This window comes from Protomyctophum parallelum (genome assembly GCF_964188405.1).
Source record: "Protomyctophum parallelum genome assembly, chromosome: 18".
In the NCBI taxonomy this organism is placed as follows: domain Eukaryota; kingdom Metazoa; phylum Chordata; class Actinopteri; order Myctophiformes; family Myctophidae; genus Protomyctophum; species Protomyctophum parallelum.
Window position 1 is genome coordinate 25796105 of NC_139716.1, and position 20859 is coordinate 25816963.

General features: G+C 43.6%; 2 protein-coding genes across 2 annotated transcripts in view; one reads left to right on the plus strand and one right to left on the minus strand.

The window, feature by feature from the left end:
* prkd4 (protein kinase D4) overlaps window positions 1-10370 on the minus strand; it is a 29003-nt gene extending 18633 nt beyond the window's left edge. Inside the window, exons 1-5 of the mRNA XM_083789024.1 lie at window positions 10328-10370; window positions 8449-8633; window positions 2558-2702; window positions 875-1006; window positions 184-338 (exon numbers count right to left, since the gene is read on the minus strand). Coding sequence (XP_083645150.1) covers window positions 184-338; window positions 875-1006; window positions 2558-2702; window positions 8449-8633; window positions 10328-10340 — 630 coding nt within the window. The 5' untranslated portion in view covers window positions 10341-10370. The remainder of the gene's footprint in view (window positions 1-183; window positions 339-874; window positions 1007-2557; window positions 2703-8448; window positions 8634-10327) is intronic.
* The window catches only part of klc2 (kinesin light chain 2), a 38639-nt gene continuing 18750 nt past the window's right edge, over window positions 971-20859 (plus strand). The window contains exons 1-3 of the mRNA XM_083789025.1: window positions 971-1039; window positions 17426-17670; window positions 20498-20828. Of these exons, the coding sequence (XP_083645151.1) occupies window positions 17440-17670; window positions 20498-20828 (562 nt within the window). The 5' untranslated portion in view covers window positions 971-1039; window positions 17426-17439. The remainder of the gene's footprint in view (window positions 1040-17425; window positions 17671-20497; window positions 20829-20859) is intronic.

Here is a 20859-nt window from a genome sequence, read left to right on the forward strand (position 1 = left end):
AGCCCTGCCCCTAATTGTCATTGGCACGAGTCTCACACTTAGTGAGATAGTTTCACTAGTTTCATATTATCTTGTATCTCTTCTTTGCAAACATTTGGTGTGAAGGATGCATTTTCTTCTGTACGAAATAAATAAATATACCGTACTTAAATAAATGTTTGACTTGACTGGACTCCCTCTCACCTCCTCCAGACTGCCCCCTGCCTGCTTGGAAAGGGAGTGCGCCCTGGGCCTCCTGGGCGGGAACAGGGAGAGTGAGGCGCCCACCTGACGCCTCACACGACTACAGTCATTGGCCAGCTGCAGGGCACAGCGCTTATGGAAGTCTAGAGCACACCCTGGATATGAGAGAGAGGGTAGTGCTGCACAATTAATTAAAAAAAAGATCGCAATCTACATTCAGACACCTATGCAATCTCATTTTGTGAAGAATCGTGAAGAATGGTGCAGCACTAGTTGGCTGTCCAATTCATTTTAGTGACTCTTGTATTTTTGCTACAAGAGAGAGACTTTAAGAGAGGTTTAAGTCAAGCACTTTGATGTTGTCTGTTTAAACTAAAGCCACAGTAGTTGGCTCCATGTGCCACATTTTGAATGTAGTTAATGTTCAGCAACTATACAGACTACAGGGAAATTGTGTGAGAATCGTGATCTCAATTATTTTGAAGGAAAATGTAGATTTTCCCTGTCTAGCAGCACTAGACAGAGGTGTAGGACAGAGAGTCAGAGACAGACGGGGATGGTCAGAGACGGTCAGAAACTGACAAAGCAATAAAAGGGAATCGGAGACTGTGATAATAGCAGAAATACAACACTGGGCCCTATTGATGTGCAACTTAAAATGTGAATAACTGCATGGTCTATTGATCCTTGCCTTCGCATTTCAGCCCCTGGCGAACCAGACCCCACAGCATCTCCCCACAGTGGTGGCAGAAGGTGGGCGTGCGATACGATTGGACGACCAGAGAGTGTGGGCGGATCTTCATCTCTGTGACGATGGCCGATCCTGCATGGGTCGGGTCAGAATGAATGGAAAACGGTGAGTTTTTAGTAGTTTATGATGGAAAGATTAAGTCATACATAAATGCATACTTGGCACATGGCGGGGCACCTGCTAAGACTAGAGAAGAACAAGCAATATGTAGGGCTCCATCTTGTGCCACCCTTACCCCTAAACTTATTTGCCATTTTTTACTATTTAGAAAAATCATTTTATAAATAATTCAACTAGCCGATCTACATCTACACGTCGTGAGTTTGTAGATCGAATTGAACTAGATTGAACTATTTGAACCCATTCTGAACGGGAACCCCTTTTGGCCTTAGAATTATGTTATGCTTTAGCTATTGAAAAATAGCAGATCTACAGATCTGCCACCGAGTGGCACGCTACGAGCTTGTAGGTCTGCTATTTTTGAAAAATCGATTTATAGAATCTGATCTCGGGTCCAAATGGGTTTAAAGGTTTTTTTAAATAGTAAGAAATGGCAAATAAATGTAGGGATAAGGGTTAAGGGATGGCGCAAGATATAGCCCGTAGGCTATATACACTGTAACAAAGCAATACATTTGGCCCAAATGGAACAACATAATGCGTAACATTATTTGGGTACAATGTGTAACAACATAACTATGACAAAACATTCAATAATACTATAAAGTGGCAAAAGTGACAATCTCCATCCGTCTCATGTGTTGTGTGCAAGTCTGTAGATCTCGAGAGTTCGAGAGCCTGGCATGTATAATTATGGATATCCGGTTGTCCAGAACCGCCGATCCAACCGCTGTTATTGAGGGGCTGCTATAACGTTTGTCGACTGACTTGAGAGAGTGATCTGCAGATCTCCCAAAAAATATAGATGCGGAACCGCAAAAATGCCCATTTAAATGCTGATGTGATGTCATCATTTGTCATGGACAGATGCAGTTCAGTCAGACAACTCTTAGAATGAATTTAGAATATATATTTTTATTGAGCAAAATTGAGCATAGATATATGAAGCATAGTTTGTAACTTCATATTGTATTTATGTCGACACCTCAGCGTTCTTTTCATCTTTTCATCTTTTCATCAGTAGATGCACCCAGTGGTACTGGGTGCTCAAAACAACGGGGTGTAGCCGTGGTACTGGGTGCTCAAAACAACGGGGTGTAGCCGTGGTACTGGGGTGCTCAAAACAACGGGGTGTAGCCGTGGTACTGGGGTGCTCAAAACAACGGGGTGTAGCCGTGGTACTGGGGTGCTCAAAACAACGGGGTGTAGCCGTGGTACTGGGTGCTCAAAACAACGGGGTGTAGCCGTGGTACTGGGTGCTCAAAACAACGGGGTGTAGCCGTGGTACTGGGGTGCTCAAAACAACGGGGTGTAGCCGTGGTACTGGGTGCTCAAAACAACGGGGTGTAGCCGTGGTACTGGGTGCTCAAAACAACGGGGTGTAGCCGTGGTACTGGGTGCTCAAAACAACGGGGTGTAGCCGTGGTACTGGGTGCTCAAAACAACGGGGTGTAGCCGTGGTACTGGGTGCTCTTTCAGCAGACGGCCGAGCGTCCTTCCAACCTGCAATGATGACCTCGATGAGGTCTCCGTCCTGCAGTGCATCCTGGTCCGTGAGGCGGCGAAGCAGCTGCTCCTCCTCCGAGGCGAGCCGGTGTCTGAACAGGAGGACCGTCTCTCCGCCGCCCACCACGCTGAAGTCTGGAGCCTACAGCAGTGGAGAGAGAGTGGTTGGACATGATTCATTAGCACTGTTGTTTTTAGTCTCTTGAATAGTTTACATTTAGTTTAAAGGACAACTTTAGTTTTTTTCAACCAAGGTTCATGTTTTAGGTTGTTATTAGAGAAACTAAACGGTGAGTGTTAATTTTCTTTCATTTGCTGCTTTCTCTCGTTTTGGGAATTTTAGCAGTTTTTGACAGGGGGGTGGGGGCATTCGAACATGTGGCTAAATATGTATTTTTTAACAAAATAATATGGTGATTTATTTTTTTATTATTTACTATAGTCCTAATAAACCCCAAGAAATTACATCTGGCCACAAAAGATCACAGGATCTATTGAATGTGACAAACTGACATATTGAGCCTACAGTATACACAGAGTATACTGTAAGCCTTGCAGTAGGCTACCTTCACATTCAGTAGATCCTGTGATCTTCTGTGGCCAGATGTAATTTCCTGGGGTTTATTAGGACTATAGTAAATAATACAAAAATAAATCACCATCAAATTTGGTAAAAAAAAATACATATTTAGCCCAATGCTCGAATGCCCCCCTGTCAAAAAGAGCTAAAATCCCAAAAACAAAAGAAAGCAGCAAATGAAAAAAAATTAACACTCATCTTTTACTTTCTCTAATAACAACCTAAAACATGAACCTTGGTTGAAAAAAACTAAAGTTGTCCTTTAAGTCACATTTTAGTCACCTGGAATGTTTTGGTGTTAGTCTAGTTTTAGTCAATTTAGTCGACTAAATCTACATTTGATTTAGTCGAACAAAATGTATTTTGGCGGGCCTTGATGCTGTCGTAATGACTGTTTTTACACTTACAGCCCACAACGCATCACGCTGCGACGCGTTGTGGGCTTGTAGATCTGCTATTTTCAGCATGCAACTAATTGTAAATTGAGTTGTAGTGGATCTCTTGTCCACTAGTTTTAGTCATCATAGCTTCGTTTTTATTTAGTCTCCATTTAGTTTTCGTCAGTGGAAAAAGGTAGTCGGCGAACATTTTTCATATCAGGGCCCATTATTTATTCGGCATTTGAGCCATGCAGCACCATTTGATTGACATTTTTATCCACAACAAAAAACTGCTCTTACTTCTTCTACAAAAGAGGAGAAACGGAGTCAAAGTCTCCTCCGTCTTCACACAAAAGGTAGAACATGGAAATATGAGGTAACTGGTTTCTGCCCAACAGCAACAATATTATGATTAATCCAGTTAATTCTTATTAACTGAATATTATTTGAGTTACAAGTCACTCATGTGACTTGTGAACGAATATCAGAGAGAAACTTTTAGTGATGTGATATTAGTTTAGTTATTATTATCACACACTAAACGACGGTGAGAGCTGCTCACTGATGTGGAAATTAAAACGGAATGAGGAAGAAAGCAGGCCTACTGTACATGCAGCAGGCTTACTGTACATGCAGCAGAGATCAAAGAGAGGAAAAACATACTGCAGCACCGCTTTTTATGATAGCTTTTTATGGTGACGTAATGTTGCATTTTGATCTAACATAATAGATTAGCTTCATATTCATCAACGGCAGAACTGAGATCTGGTGTGAAGATAAGGCTGGAAGGGTTGACAGCAGTGCAGTAAAGTAGCATGAGTACATTTACTCAAGTACTGTAACTGTACTTGGGTACAATTTAGATTTTCTTTTAGTTTTTTACTTTACTGGAGTATTTCCAATTTCCAGTACTTTTACTTCTACTCCACTACATCTCAGAGGCAAATATTGTACTTTTTACTCCACTACAATTGTTTGATAACTTTAGTTAGTATTATTACAATTGGCCTGTGCTCCGCTCACTCGCCCGCATAGCGAGGGAAACCACTGAGCATTTTTCAGGCTATTAGACGTCTACAAGTCCTAAGCCCTGTTTATCTCAGCATGATACACGCTGAGGAAGGCTTTTTACACCGAAACACGTCCGTGTTTTGATTGGCCGTGCTGCACAATATGCAATAAATGTACCGTTAATGGACTTTGGAGTGCTGGCTATCTCTCTCTCTTCCACATTACGGTGGATACTAATCACATAAATATCAGGGACAATATGCAGACAAAAAAGCACAGTTCACTCTACATTCACCCAATTGTACGTTTAACCCATGTAGGCCTGACCTCAGAATTAAAAAAAAATCTTCTAAATCCTGAAATATTTTCACGATTTTTCAAAAATAGCAGACCTACAAGCTACAATAGCTAAATTATAACATAATGTTTAAAACACCAAAAGGGGATCCCGCCCAAAATGGGTTAAACATTTAGAATGAACTATTCACAGAATGTTACGATAAACTGCAATCCTATATTGACAATCACTCAAAATAGTTTTTATTTCTAAGTTGGTAACGTCACTTAGTTACGTCTTTCCCCCAGAGATGGAGAGGTCTTTCCAATTTATATTTTAATATAAAGCCAATTTCCTGAACTATCTGCCCTCAGAACTAATGCAGTGGGTTGTAAATGAGTCACTGCTCAGCGGAAGGGAGAGGCTGGTGGGTAGAGAGTAGAGACGAGGCCTTCTGGAAGTGAGTCCACCTACTGAAAGGTCAGGGGAAATCAACATATCGTTGCTGTCGAGCAGAAACCTCTAATCTTCCCCCGCCAGGTGAAAAGAAGCGGCACGGACGAGCTCATGCATTGAAGGAGACATGAGGTCAGTCCGTTGCTCTCCCCAGGTTGGCGGAGGGAGTGTATAGAGCCCAGACACTGGGTGAAAAAACGGGTTACAAAATTGTGGGATAAAATGTATATATATATATATATTTAAAAAAAGAAACCTTATCTCCATATTTTAACTTTTTGTGTTCTTTTGTAAATTATCGCCCTACTTGATCATAGCTTACTAACTGCAGCATCAAAAGCACCAACGGGTAGCAGATCCGCGAGCTCGAAACGACGCATTTTGAGCTTCTCGATCCACTACTCTTGTATTAATTAAGGCTGTCAAAAATAACGCGTTAATGGCATTAATCAATTGCGTTAATTAATTGCGTTAAAATATTTCACGCCCGTGCGCGCGGCTCAGGAACGTCCAGAGCATAACAAATCTGTCACTGTGTAGCACACAGTCATGATTGAACAACACCAGAGAGATAGCTTGTGTATTGTAGTTTGGTTGCAAAGTGGTTTGATTCTGTAACTCTGTTGCGTTACTTTGTCTGCCTAGCAAAGCCCCATTAGGCTACACTGCACACACACACACACACACACACACACTACTAGTGTTAGCTATCAGTGCGCTGCAAGAATCACTCGGGTCCGTCGCAACTTGTGGACATTTTGAAAATGCCATTAATGTTTGTCCGGCTGGTTTCGTTTTGTCCTACGCGATTACGTGAATCATCATGGCTGCGCCTGCAGTAGGCTATTACCAAAACAAACGCATGGTACTTTTGTGTCGCACATGGAAAGCAACTGAAAACGACCATGGATATATTAAAGACAGTTCCCCTGTGCTGCTGTGCACAGCGGAGATAATGCACAACTCCAGGTACGAACCAAAACACTGACTGAAGCTGATTCACGACTCCAGACTAGTCCTGCAGTCCCGCAATGAAGGAGAGACAATCTTGCCTCTCACTACAGTCCACTACAATGCCATTCTAGCCTTAAAACCTACATTTATATGTTATTCAATAATTACTTTAGCGCAAAATATAGGCTTTTCTAAACCAAGCCCTGTTTCCAAAAATGCTTATGTGCCATTATTGTATTTTGTGAATTTCAATTAACTATAGTCTACAGTTTAACCCATTGCTTCTCAGCTATTTTAATTTCAAGGACCCCCAAATTAAATTGATAGAAAGTAGCCTAGGCCATTTTATTATGATTTTCATCTCTGGACTGGGACCCCAGTCTCCATTCATCCATCCATCTTCAACCGCTTATCCCTAGTCGGGTCGCGGGGGCAACAGCTCCACCAGAGTGTTCCAGACTTCCCTCTCCAGAGCAACATAGTGACTTCCTCCTGGGGGACCGCAGTCTACATGGCCAAAAGCCAGTGTTGATTTAACTCAAAGTGTAGGCTAGGCCTACAAATGCTCACATCACATCATGTCTATACTAAATGCATTAGAAAACAAAAAACATTCAAAAACGAATGTATATCCGCTTTCTGTCATTTATATTTCAATTTCCACAACAATAAACAGGAAAACATGGCATATTTTGGACATAGTTCGAATGGTGATTAATCATGATTAAATTAATTTTGAAGCTGTGATTAATCTGATTAAATTTTTTAATCATTTGACAGCCCTAGGGGTTTCCACCCCAACAAAGACGATATATTGAATGGGCTGAAAACCAGCGCCAGCAACAAGCCCACATCCATTGCTTTGAGAACCAATGCTCCATCCTCCATTCCATAAGGGTCCATTTGGACCTGTACGGGTGGCTCAAATGCCGAATAAATAATGGGCCTTGATATGAAAAAGGTTGAAAACCACTGCCCTAGTTGTTATGTTAGTTATTTTTAGCTAGTCCATTCATTGAACATTATAGCAACTTTTTAGCCAAGAGATAAAAAATCCATCAAATGGGGGTCCATAGCCTAATGCATGACCGGGGGTCTTTGACATTAGAATTGTTGAGAATCACTGCCAGAGACATAAAGATCTTCTCTTATGGGGGTCCCTGGAATATCTTTTTCAAATGGGAGTCTGCGGGCTAATAAATGTCAATTCGGGGGTCCTTGACATAAAAAAGTTTGAGAACCACTGTAATGGGGTTTAATGATTACACCCTATTATACAAAATGTGTCGCTCACTGTTGTCTGCAGTGAGAGGACAGCATGCGCCGCACACACAGATTGACCTACTGTACTGCTCAAAAAGTAAAACGATATCTACTGTGGCGCATTGGTGTGCGTGAGGCAGTGTGTGTGTGTGTGTGTGTGTGTAGCACACAGACAGTTGTGGTTGGAAAGTTAGTTGTGCGGAGCAGACGCCTGTCGACAGCCCCCTCTGACTGAGTCACTGTCACCACAGGACACGCCCACATCATAGGTTCAGGATTTGTAGGGAAGGGTCCTTCATACTATATGCCAGTTGTTATTACGCCGTCCCGGCACGCAGTCCAAAGAAATGGAAAAGACAGAGACAAAGACGACTAGAGTATGGCCCCACAACCATCCAGCCATCCGGGTCACCTCCAACCTTAATAAGAGGGTCTGGTAAATGCCCAACAAGTACAGTAACGATATTGCGAAATCCCAGCCATCGTGTCTCGTTATTTAGCAAACAGACCTTGGCCTTGATTTTAACCGTGACCTGCTCACAATGTTAATCTAACATTACAGTGCATGGGCGGCCTACATTCCCTCCAAATGTCACGAATACAACCGCAGAATTTTAACTATTCTTGTTCCTTAACGACTCCTTCTTAACGGTCCGATTCCTTAACGATTCCTATATACTGTATTCCTATATATAAAGTGACTTACAGGGGACAGAGTTACAGATCCTTCATGGTCTGTAACTCTGAGAGTTATGGTGTTCATTGAAATGATGACGTTTGAGAACCGCCTGGTATTCATTTGTAATTGTATAGCAAATAAATCAGACCAGTCTGAAGTGAGTGGTGCAACAGCGCCCCCTGTTGGTACTATAAACAAAGGGACATAGGGACATTACTGTTCCTTGGAGTGGTTGCACCACTCAAAAAAGGAAAAAGAACAACCGTGCTTTTGTGAAGATCGTATCACCTTGCGTTCTATGATCTCCAGGGCCAGCCTCCTGGCATGGCGATAACTCAGGTTTTCTCCGGGGACTCGAACCACCTCTCGGAAGAGGCCCAGCTGGAACTGGACCAGAGCCGGGGCTGTGTGGCCGCAGGAGGACACCGCTGTGAGGGAGAGGGGACGTCCTGGGGTCACGGACAGGGTGACCGCTGACATGCAGACAGAGCCATGTAGGGAAGAAGGGCAGGCAGACATTGTCATGTCAAGCAGTGTTGATTTCATCCACTAATACTATGACCAAAAAAAAAGTTTGACTACTTTTTTTCACTCATGACAACTAAATGGAATCTAAATGAGAACTAAGCTATGATGACTAAAACTAAGACTGACAGTTCCGTCATCAAATAAAAACTAGACTAAATTGTTAGGAAGGGACTTAGTGGACAAGAGATCCAGTATAAATCATTTTACACTGCTGAAAATGCAGATCTACAAGCTCACAACGCGTCGCAGTCGACTAAATCAACTATAGATTTAGCCGACTAAAATCTTATGATATTTAGTCGACTAACTAGACTAACACTAAAACATTCCAGGTGACTAAAACTAAGATAAACACTGATGTCAAAGGCCCCCCAAATGTATAGTCTATTTGGCCAAGGTGCCCATTTGTGCCAAGGTCAACTAACAATTAGTCCAAATTGAAAAATGATCAAATTGGGGTAGTGATTATAACTGAAAAAATAAATGCAAAAAAGATGATTTGTAATTTACCAGTTTGAGAAGCACTGCTGTATGATGTTGTTATTTTAGCCTCATCAGCTGAGCTGGGTTCATCTCTCAGGATAATATGCAAACTATCACTATTACATAACCAATACCGGATTTTAACAGTGTATTGTGTATATTTTGTTATTTATACATGGGCATACAGAGACTCAGATATATAGAATATAGCCTACAGTAAAAAATTAATCTCTGTTTGGAGACACTTGCTGACTGTAGAGCTTATATACTGTACGCCACTTAACCCATTTAGGCCTGACATTTTTCTGAAAAACCTTATGTTTCTGTATCAGTGGTGCTCAATATTTCATGTCAAAGACCCCAAAACTTATATGTAATATGCCTCCACCCCCCCCCATCTGAAAATGTTGTTCCAGGGACAAAAGATTTGAGTCATATTTTCAAGATCTTTTCAAAATAGCAGAAACTACAAGTTCACCGAGTGCCGCGCTATGAGCTTGTACATCTGCTATTTTTCAATAGCTAAAGCATAACATAATGCTTAAAACAGGGGTTCCCCTACAGAATGGGTTAAATTTCAGCGCTGCATTTCAATCTGTGCATGTAGCCTACATACAGCAGCCTACAGGGAAACAAAATGCTACCAGAACTACACAAAGACACTGAAACAGAATGGGTTTTCAGAACGGGTGGTCCGTGGAGCGGACCACCAGTGGTTCTTGAGGGGTGTCCAGGTGGTTGTAACCAAATAGACCCTTATTAGATATTTAGGTCTTGAGAGTGTAAAAGGAGTTGACATTTGGTTTCATTTTACTCTCAAGAGTTAAGTTATTGATAAACACCTGCATTAGGCTATACTTAATTTAAAAGAAGTCTACAGAATTATAGAGCATGTCAAATAATTCTTAGTTTGATCAACGTTTGCCTCATCTCTCCTAATGGTACCACATCAATACAGTGTGGAATTGTGGACAGAAACGACAACAGAATATTCTTTAGTTTCGGTTCTGCGAGGCTAAATCTCATCAAATGGTGGTCAGTGGCTCAAATGTTGAATAAATAATGGACCTTGACGTGAAAAGGGTTGAAAAGCACTGGTGTAAATGAAAGACCCCCCCCCCCCCCCCCCATAATTTGGATTAGAAGGACATCTCACCTTTTGACTCCATACAGTCAAGCGTCTACCCGCCTCAATGGTGTCTTCTTTACCTCTCTCTCTCTCTCACACACACACTGACAGTTTATCAATAGTGTTCTCTCACTCATTTGTTTTAGGCTACATGTCGACTTTGGTTTCTCTTATATAGGCTGTTGAGACAGGCAGGAAGTCACAGAGGGCTGCCCCCCCCCCCCCCCCCCCCCCCCCCCCCCGAAAGCGCTCACATACACACACACACTCACACACACACACACACACACCCACACCCACATCCACACACACACACAGGAAAGCACCACTAATACATACAGTACATAGTGTGTTAACACTTGCTATGCAGTCCACGTTTATAACGCATTATGAACACACTTATAAGATATTATAATCTTCTCAAACATGTATAATTATATTTATAAGCTCTGATAAATAATCATTATACTTTATAAGCTTAATCAAAACACATTATAAACTTTATTATAATGACTTATAATATCAAGTATTATAATACTTCATAACTTGCTATGTATTCCATGCAATGCAATGCATTATACAAATTCTTATAAGACAATTTAATTTTCTCATGAACATTTATAATTATATATATAAGTACTTATAAATAATGATAACCTTTAACATTATAAAGCTTATAATACTGACTTATTAATGTCAAGTATTATAATACCTAAAACACTTAATGTTTGAAATAGACACTTGTCATTACATCATACCCTATAGGGTATGATTTGGGTAAATCTTTATACTGTCCAATAATTAGATAGGGTGAAATTATGACAGGCAGCTGCTGTCGAAATATGACTCCCCAGTCAAAAAAAAACTTTGTTTGAAATACTGTAGTAGGCACAAAGATCAACATCTTAATACTGTCCAATACTGTCTGTAATACGCAAATAATACGCGTACAATACGCAAATAATACGCAAATGTGTATTATTTGCGTATTAACGGTGCTCCTATTTTACATTCCACAGACCAGCAGCCTGAGCGCTCTGGCCACGTTCTCAAATGATCACTTGCCCAGTCGGGCAACCTGAAAGCAAACTCCACCTGCCCGAAAGTTTTATTTACCTGCCAGGGGGCAGGTGGGCAAACCCGGAGGTTGGATTTTCGGTGGTTAGTTTACCACCGAACTACAACATGACGTCACGAGCCGGGGTGAAGAGCAAACCACCGCCACCGCTCCAGCCCTTCTCTGTTTTTACTCACCGCCGCTCAACGTTATTTCAGCTCCGGTGGTCCGCTCACCACCGGAGCGGTGGTCACCTCACCACCGAAAATCCAGACTATGAATAGGCCTTTAGAAGAGGGGCAACTTTGACAATGTAGAGGGCCACAAATTTATTTCCACACTCACTCCAGAGGGCCACATTGCATACTGTACTGTCGTAGCAAAAATAGCCGATCTACAAGCTCAAAACATGTCGCAGTGCAACGTGTTTTGAGCTTGGAAATCGGCTATTTTTGCTATATTTGAATTGAAATCCTGAAATGTCACATTTGTATTGAATTTCAAATGCATTTAGTTATAGTTATGTTAACTTTATGAACTAAATACAAATACATTGGATATACGAAAGACAATAACATTTTAACTAAGTAATTGCGAACGCAGTGATTGCGAACGCAGTGATTGCGAACGCAGTGAGCCACTTACTATGACAGCAAGGGCTGAATGTCTGTGTGTCCCGCTGTTACACCACCCGCCCGCCACCAGAGGGCGCAGCTGTAGCACACACACACACACACACACACAGGGCGCAGCTGTAGCACACACACACACACAACCACACACGAGCTGCGTTCGCTTCCCGCGTTTGCGCGTCTTACTTGTAGTAGTTAGAATAGATGGTATAGGGGCCTGGGGGACCCAGGCCCCTATAGAGCGTCGCAGTCTCTCCCCCTTTCAGAACAACGAGTGGCCCAGGAAATGAATCCCAATGCATTTTTCCCATAGGCATTTCAAAACGTATTTATTTAAAGACCTTTTAAGCGTCGTACGAAGCCAACTCTTGTCGTGACAAATCATGACAACACACGGGCCAAACAAAGAATTAGAAAGTAGAAAAAAACGGCAGGTTACAACACTTTTTTTGTTTTTTTTCTTCTTTGTAATAATATTGTGTGTGTTGTCATGATTTGTCACGACAAGAGTTGGCTTCGTACGGCGCTTAAAAGGTCTTTAAATAAATACGTTTTGGGAAATGTCGTTCTGAAAGGGGGAGGGACTGCGACGCTCTATACTAAAAAAAAATCACACCTGTGTGAACTGAGTGGTGCAACTCCCCCCCCCCCCCCCCCCCCCCCTCTCTCTCTCATTAGCAGGCAACAGTAGCCTGGGTAAACCCCTCCCCCCTTGTCCAGCAGGGGGAGTGGGTTTACCCAGGCTAAGGCAACAGTGCAGCATGTGCAGCGCTATCTCTCTATCTGTTTCTGGCACAACAGCGCCCCTACTGGGTACTAATAGTCATACTGGTGCTCATTAACGTCACATACATAGGCGGACACATAGGTGAACAACACGGACATTGCTGTTCCAGTTGGAGTGGTTGCACCACTCAAAAAATATATAGGCCTATGTTGAAATTCTCTGACACTTTTTAAAAATGTTTTACATTTTTAATACCACAAATCTTGTATGGTCCGAAATATTTCCAGGTGGGGTCCGTGGCCAGCCTAATATGCATACATTTAGGGGGTCCTTGGGATGAAAAGGTTTGAGGACCACTGCTCTATGGCCCCCTGGCGGGCCTCCCTCCCTGGTTGGAGCCGAGTGAGTCAGGGCCCTGCTGATGTCACGGAGACGCAGACACACCGTCCCGGGGTTCTCTCTCTGTCATGCTGTGGATTCTGGGAGAAACGTATGTCGGCCAACAGCCATTTTCGCGTCTCGGCTGCTGCCTGCCTGGCTGTCATCATGGACCATAATATGGACCACATTTTATGAGACACACAGTGTAGAAGAACTACAGTCTGAACACAACAACACACAGAGAGGCAGCAATAAGCGATCGTTTAACTTAATTGATTCAAAGTTGATTTGTTTAAAATGGACCCACGTCGCGGACTTTACTGAATTATTACCGCAGTGGTCTGTCTGTTGTTTAGTTTGGGGGAGAGGAGAGCGAGCGTTTCCGTTGTTACTGTTAACCCGCCGGGGTAAGGTTGGTTAACAAACAGTGGATCGTTATTTATACACAGTGTAAAACTACACTATCATCATTTCACCATCATCTTACTGTGCATCATAATAGCATCGGGAGAGAGAGTTAGAGAGAGGCGTGGTTTGCATTGTGCTGTCACTGACTGGGATATTTCTCCCGGTCGAAGAGAGAGAGAGAGCGAAGGAGGGATCGAGGCAGGTAAACAAAAACACGTATCTTTCTTTCTACACTTTGTGAATGTTCTTCTAAAACACATACCGGCCGGCTATTATAGTGAACAGCTATAGGCTGCATGATCACGGGTGATTGTAGCCTATAGATTTATAGACTCGTAGATGTAGCCTATATTTGTCGATTCTGACGTTTTCAATCGGTAGATTGAAAATGTCAGAATCGATACAATTACATCTACAAGAGTATTAAATCGTAGGCTATAGGGTGGACTTGATTGATTTATCATTGAATGACGTATATGGTGGTGGTTTGGTTGTTGTCATCCTTTTGTGTATGATCGACGCACCATCATAATGACAAAGGACACTTCCATCCATCCAGGCGTCGGTACGTCGTTGTAAAAGTAATGCAGATGGACAGACAGTCACTCTGACTCTACAGCATGCCACGATGGGCACTTTTAAATATAAAAAGGGGACTCGAATGTTTACCAACAACACTCGGTTACACAACACGCCATGCTGTGATCATTCCATAGAGGACAACATGATATCGTGCGGTGTTTTGTTATTATGTAGCTGTTGAACGCGATCGGCTCTTGTGAATGTAGCACGCACCTTTCTGCATGGATATAATGTTGTGAATTGCTCCATGGCAGGGAAACCTGCACGAATCGCGTTTGAATCGGCTACAACGTTTCTTACCACCATCAATACGTCTTTTATTGATTGTCCGTGATGTTTTTTCCTCACTCAGTGCAATTCAACTATATATCTGCGCATCATTATTTATATATATAAAACCCATGCAGCGTCTATGTTTACAAACATCGGATTGGAACCCTTGTTTTAAAGTGTATTTATATATCCAGGCTATATAAAGACAACGGCGGACTGGGTTGTTTATTTATGCGCTTTTATGGTTGATGTGTTGATGCTGCGTGATAGATAGTATCATACGGCCATTTTCTTTATTATTTGGGACAATCCTCTCCTTTTTTTTATCGACGGTCACCTTGATTGATCTCCTGCCAAGCCAAGCCTTTCTCCTCTCTCTCCTCTGTGTTTTTCGCCCCCAGCCAGGCCATTAAAAGGCACTTTGGCCTGTAATGAACACCACCCACGTTGACGGATCAATGCTCTGATGATGAGAAGATTGTATAATAATAGTATAACACGACGCCGGGCGCCTTTCTTTCTGGAGTTTCCCGGCGACATTTAGTGTGTCGCAAAAACGGATAGAATGAACGGCAGGGAGCCGTTGACATTGGTGCATTGCAGTCAATGTGGATGAGGCAGGCAGGCGGACGGAAGAGAAGGGGAGGAGGAGGGTAGAAGATGAGAGAGAGAGAAGCGCGTGATTTGTGTGTGTGTGTGTGTGTGTGTGGGGGGGGGGGGGGGGGGGGGGGGGGGGGGGTACAGGTGCGTGTCCTCCAAGAGACAGAGAGAGGATGGAGAGAGAGAGGATCATGGGTCACGCTTCACACAAAGTTGCACAACTGGCTTTTCTGACTATACTGCTGCTGCTGCAATAAGGCGTTTGTTTACAGTTTGTCAATAATAATTATAGTATTGGGCCCTCAGGGGTCATCTTGTCGTAACGAGGAAAAGATTGAGTGTTGCTGTAATAGCAGAACAGAGCCTAATCAGCCTATATATGGTGGAAGATGCATGATAATGTCACATGTTTCATTTTCAACTGATTGTGTACTGTATACAGTACTGCATGTCATGTGCTTATTGCTTAAGGAGGAGAGTGACTTATTGCTGCACACAGCTGGCAACGAGGAGGGAAATGTGATATAGTTGCTCATTAAATCTTTCTAGCCGGATCTGATCCTCCGTCTCTGTCCCTCTTCCCCTCGCTCCCTCCCGAGTGCTGACGTGGTTTAATCTATATGGGTTTTGCTTAATCGTACACAAACGCATACAGAGACACACATGCGTGCGCAGCCGCACACACACACACACACACAGAGTGTTCCTATAGTACAGTATACATTTACTGTACTGTCTGTACTTATCCCTTTCCCCCGCACAAAGGCGAGCATCAGCATATTGTCACTGTCGACCAGAAACCAACATGAATATGGTCCTACTGTAGATGTTATACTATAGGAATATTTGAGCAAAATAGTGCTGCACAATTAATTGAAAAGATGGAGATCTACATTCAGACACCTATGCAATCTCACTTTGTGAAGAACGGTGCAGCACTAGTTGAGCTGTCCCATTCATTTGAGTGACTCTTGTGTTTTTGCTACAAGAGAGCGACTTTTAAGAGAGCTTTAAAGTGAAGTATACTTTGATGTTGTCTGTAGTAGTTGGCTCCAGGTGACACATTTTGAATGTAGTTGGTAATGTTCAGCAACTACAGACTAAAGGCATTCAATATTTACATTGAAAAAATGAGAATCGTGTGAGAATCGTGATCTCAATTCTTGTGGAGGAAAATCGAGGTTCACATCTGAGCAAGAATCGTGCAGCACGAGAGAAAAATGATGAAAATTAGGCTAGCCGTCTATAAGTGTGCGTGTGTGCGCGCGTGTGTGTGCATGTACATACTGTACGGTACATGCGTGTGTGTTTGTTTGGAGCTAATGATCATTTCCTGTGCAAGTTGCCAGTACGATAACATGATACTTGCACTCGTATTGTTTCGCATATACAGTATATTTCAAGGCACATTTAGCTCCTACAACACAATGCCTCACTAGTACAAACCGAAAGAAAAATGCAAAGTGCATAAAAATAGATGAAGAAAGAAAAGCAACAATAAAGATTTGCATGAACTTCGGCAACAGTCAGTCAGCCAGCCGGGCGAGCCACGGTGGAGCCACAGGGCACAACAAAGCCACGAGGCGCGTCAGCAATCAACTATCCAAGAACAAGTGCAGGAGAAACACGGACAAGGACAACAGCAGGCAGGGACACCGACCGTCAAGCAAATGAACCGCAGCCAAGCACAGCACAGCACAGTACAGGCAGTGGAAACTAAGCGCTATAGCAGTTGGATCACCTTGGCCAAATCCATGGAGTATATGTACGTCATCTAGGGGACTGACGTCACAATCTATAGAGCCGGTTGGTTCGATGCCTCTCGGCGCCCAATGCGAGATTGGTAGAGGTCGCCCCCCACAATTGGAGCCTGTCGGTCTTGTTTAGTTTCAGAGATCAAATGCCTTCTAAATCCTGACAGTTTTCTGGAAAACCCATGTTTCTATATCAGTGGTTCTCAAACATTTTCAAATATATATGAAATTGGCCGCCGACCCCCACCTGAAAATATGTTGTTCCAGGGACCTCCCCCCGGAAGCAAATATTTGAGATAAAAACATTCACTCTGAAAGCATATATTCAAACATTTGGGCCACATTTTCATGATTTTTCAAAAATAGCAGACCTACAAGCTTGTAGATCTGCTATTTTTCAATAGCTAAAGTACAACATAATGCTTAAAACTCCAAAAGGGGTTCCCGCCCCAAAATGGGTTAAGTATAGTCCCTTTTATTGGTAGCAACCATAATACCATAATGTTGCTCTTATCTCCTTATTTGAACCTTTGGTGTTTTTTTCTCTCTCTGTCTTTGTCCCCCCTCCCCCCTCTGCCATGTCCCATCCCCCCTCACCTGTCTGCCATAAATGAAACCATAAAAACCGCACAAAAAAAATATTGTGCATTGTGATACTGCTAGAATCCTTTTTGTGATATTAATTTTTTTCCATATCGCCCCCATTCCTAGTGTAAACCCAGGCGATGTCCACGATGGTGTATCCACGCGAAGAGGCTCTGCTGGAGCGACTGACCCAGGACGAGATCGTCCTCAACACCAAGGCCGTCATGCAGGGCCTGGAGACCCTGCGCGGGGAGCACGCCCAGCTGCTCACCTCCCTGCTGGACTGCGGACAGCCGCCCGCCGCACAGGAGAAGTCTGGCGTGCTCCGCAAGAGCCTGGAGGCCATCGAGCTGGGCCTCGGGGAGGCACAGGTACGCAGAGGAGAGAGGAGATGGATTATCCCATTTAGATCTGATACCAGATTCTAGAAGTGTCTTCTAAATCATGACAGTTTTCTGAAAATATAAATAAATCTATATCAGTGTTGCATAGTTTCTCAACTACAGGTATTTCATGTCAAGGACCCGAAAAATTTAATTGCCCGCCAACCACCATCTGAAAATATGTTTTTCCGGGGACCCCCCACCTAGAAGCAAAGACGTTTGCTGTGAAAGAATATATATTCAAAGATTTGTGCCACATTTTCACGATTTTTCCAAAAACGAGTGCCGCGCTACGAGCTTATGGTGGTAGAAAATGGAGAGGGCAGACAAAAGGCTGGGGAGAGAGACGGGATGGCGAGGAGGGTTTTAGACATGAAACCAAAGCCTGGCTTGTAACCGCGACTTTCAGTTCCGCCCCCGATTGGAAATTTTATTTTGCTCATTTTCCCCCAGATGCCTGACCTGCCTGTCACACACACACACACACACACACACACACACACACACACACACACACACACACACACACACACACACACACACACTCTCATACAGCCTTGTTGGTTTGCCTGTGGGTCTACTTTTAGTCTGAGTCGGAGAGACCGGTATCTTCTAAATGTAAAAAAGAAAAAAAAACATAACAACAAAACCCGAACCCGGCCTGAGCAAAAGCTGTAGATGTGAAATTGGCCCGGCGATAACCCAGAAACCAGATGCATTGTCGTGACCCGTACAGGTAGCAGACCTCTAAGAGGGATATAAATGTTGGGCAGGGTCTTTCTTGACTCGCATGGAGCTGAGCCTGGTAGAGAGAGACCGGTCCATGGGGGTAGATGGGAAAGGGGGTGCGAGTCTAGCGAGAGAGAGAGAGAGAAAGTGGAGGGTAATGGAAAGCGAGAAGGGGAGAGAGACTAGGACTGGAGGCCATCAACACAGATACAAAAGGCATTGTGTGAACTGGTTTAATCGAGTTTCAAAAATTGTTCCCATGTTTCCACAGTGTGATTGTTCTGCGCTGGTGTGTGTGCTGGAGATTAATGCTATAACATGTCACTGTGTTGGACACATTCATAGGATGCTTGGTAGAATTTAAAGGGGAATTCTAGCCACTCTGGGTGTTTGTAGAAAAGGTCATAGGGTGTAAATTCAGGTACAATAGGTCAGAGTCAACTCTCTGCAGATGGTCAGTGCAGAGCTGTATCTGAGCAAAAAATCAGTTGGTTTTGAGTTTTGGTAAGTGATATTTTCGCTCAGCAATGGCCAGTCACATACAGTAGGAAGACAATTATATTATACCTGATCTAGATCTGATCAAAATAAATCTTTTACTTGTGTTTACTAGAGTTTCTGAAAACGTTACAAACTTAGGATTTAGAAGGCGTCTCAGTCTCAGGTCTAATGGACGATGTTTTTTTGGTAACCAACTTTTGAAACCAGGGAATTCTTTTCAACCATACAAATACACAGACGTACAAATATGATATTACAATAATATTATCAGAAACACAAAGAGCTAGCCCAGAATGACCATAACAGGTCTGTAACTGTAACTGTTTCTACACTCTCAGAGTTATGGGGTTTCTTGCAAATCAAACATTTGAGAACCACTAGTACTAGTTGGACTCCTAATGTTCCATAGTGTCGTACTAAATCAGCGTCAGTATTGGATAATTAAGCAATAAGCCACGAGAGGTCTCAGGTTACTGGGTATTTTACACTGCCTGGGAGCGTAGGCAGACCCGACGCGCAGCGGAGGGTCTTCTACCTCCCAGCCAGTGTAAAATACCCGGTAAGCTGGGGCCTCGAGTGGCTTATTGCTTTTCTAAAATGGTTACAAACATATAGCAATATTAAAACTATTAAATTCACAAAAGTATCTACGCTTTGTGCCACCAGAGCGAGCGACCCAGAGCCAAAACACTTCCTTGTTTTGCTCCGCAAGTAGCCTATGTGACGGGCGAATAGCGCTTGATGTATTTACGGGGCTGCCTGGAGCCACACATTCACAGTCATATGAGCCGGGCGGTGCTTAGACGCCCGCACGGCATGTGTTTGTAATGCAATCAAGCGCTCCCCTTCCCCAGTTCAGCTACAAGGCTGCAGTTTGATACAAAGTGATTGAAGGAGTGGGTTATCGGTGAAATTTACACCGGTCACGTGACGGTAACCAGCCAATCAGAATGAAGTATTGGGACTACCCGTTTTAGAAGAACATTTTCTAAAACGGGTAGTCCCAATACTTGATTCTGATTGGCTGGTTACCGTCACGTGACCGGTGTAAATTCCACCGATAACCCACTCCTTCAATCACTTTATATCATTCACAGCTGATTCCAGCTGTACTGGGAAGGGGAGCGCTTGATTGCTTTACAAACACATGCCGTGCGGGCGTGTAAGCACCGCCCGGCTCATATGACTGTGAATGTGTGGCTCCAGGCAGCCCCGTAAAGACATCAAGCGCTATTCTCCCGTCACATAGCATACTTTCCGAGCACAACAAGGAAGTTATGTGGCTCGCTCTGGTGGCGCAAAGCGTAGCTACCTTTGTGAATTCAATAGTTTTATTAGGTTAATATTGCTATATGTTTGTAACCATTTTAGTAACCGTTTTGTAACCGTTTTAGACCCTCAGCGCTGCCTACGCTTCCAGCCAGTGTAAAATACCCCGTAACCTGAGACCTCTCGTGGCTTATTGCTTAAGTAATGGTGTGTAAAAACTAAAATCAAACATTTGCCACGGACAAGACCAAGTCAGTCGGACACACCTGTGTCCGTGGCAGAGACTCAACATGTCTATCTGCCCCCCCCCCCCCAGGTGATCATCGCCCTGTCCAGCCACCTGAGCGCCGTGGAGTCCGAGAAGCAGAAGCTGCGTGCGCAGGTGCGCCGGCTGTGCCAGGAGAACCAGTGGCTGCGCGACGAGCTGGCGGGCACGCAGCACAAGCTGCAGCGCAGCGAGCAGAGCGTGGCGCAGCTGGAGGAGGAGAAGAAGCACCTGGAGTTCATGAACCAGATCAAGAAGTTCGACGACGACGCCTCGCCCTCAGACGAGAGGAGTGGCCAGAGCGGCGGTGGAGGAGGAGGAGGGGACAACTCCAAGGACAACCTGGACGACCTGTTCCCCAACGACGACGACCAGGGACCGGGTAGGTGACCTCGGTGGGAGAGGGATTAGAC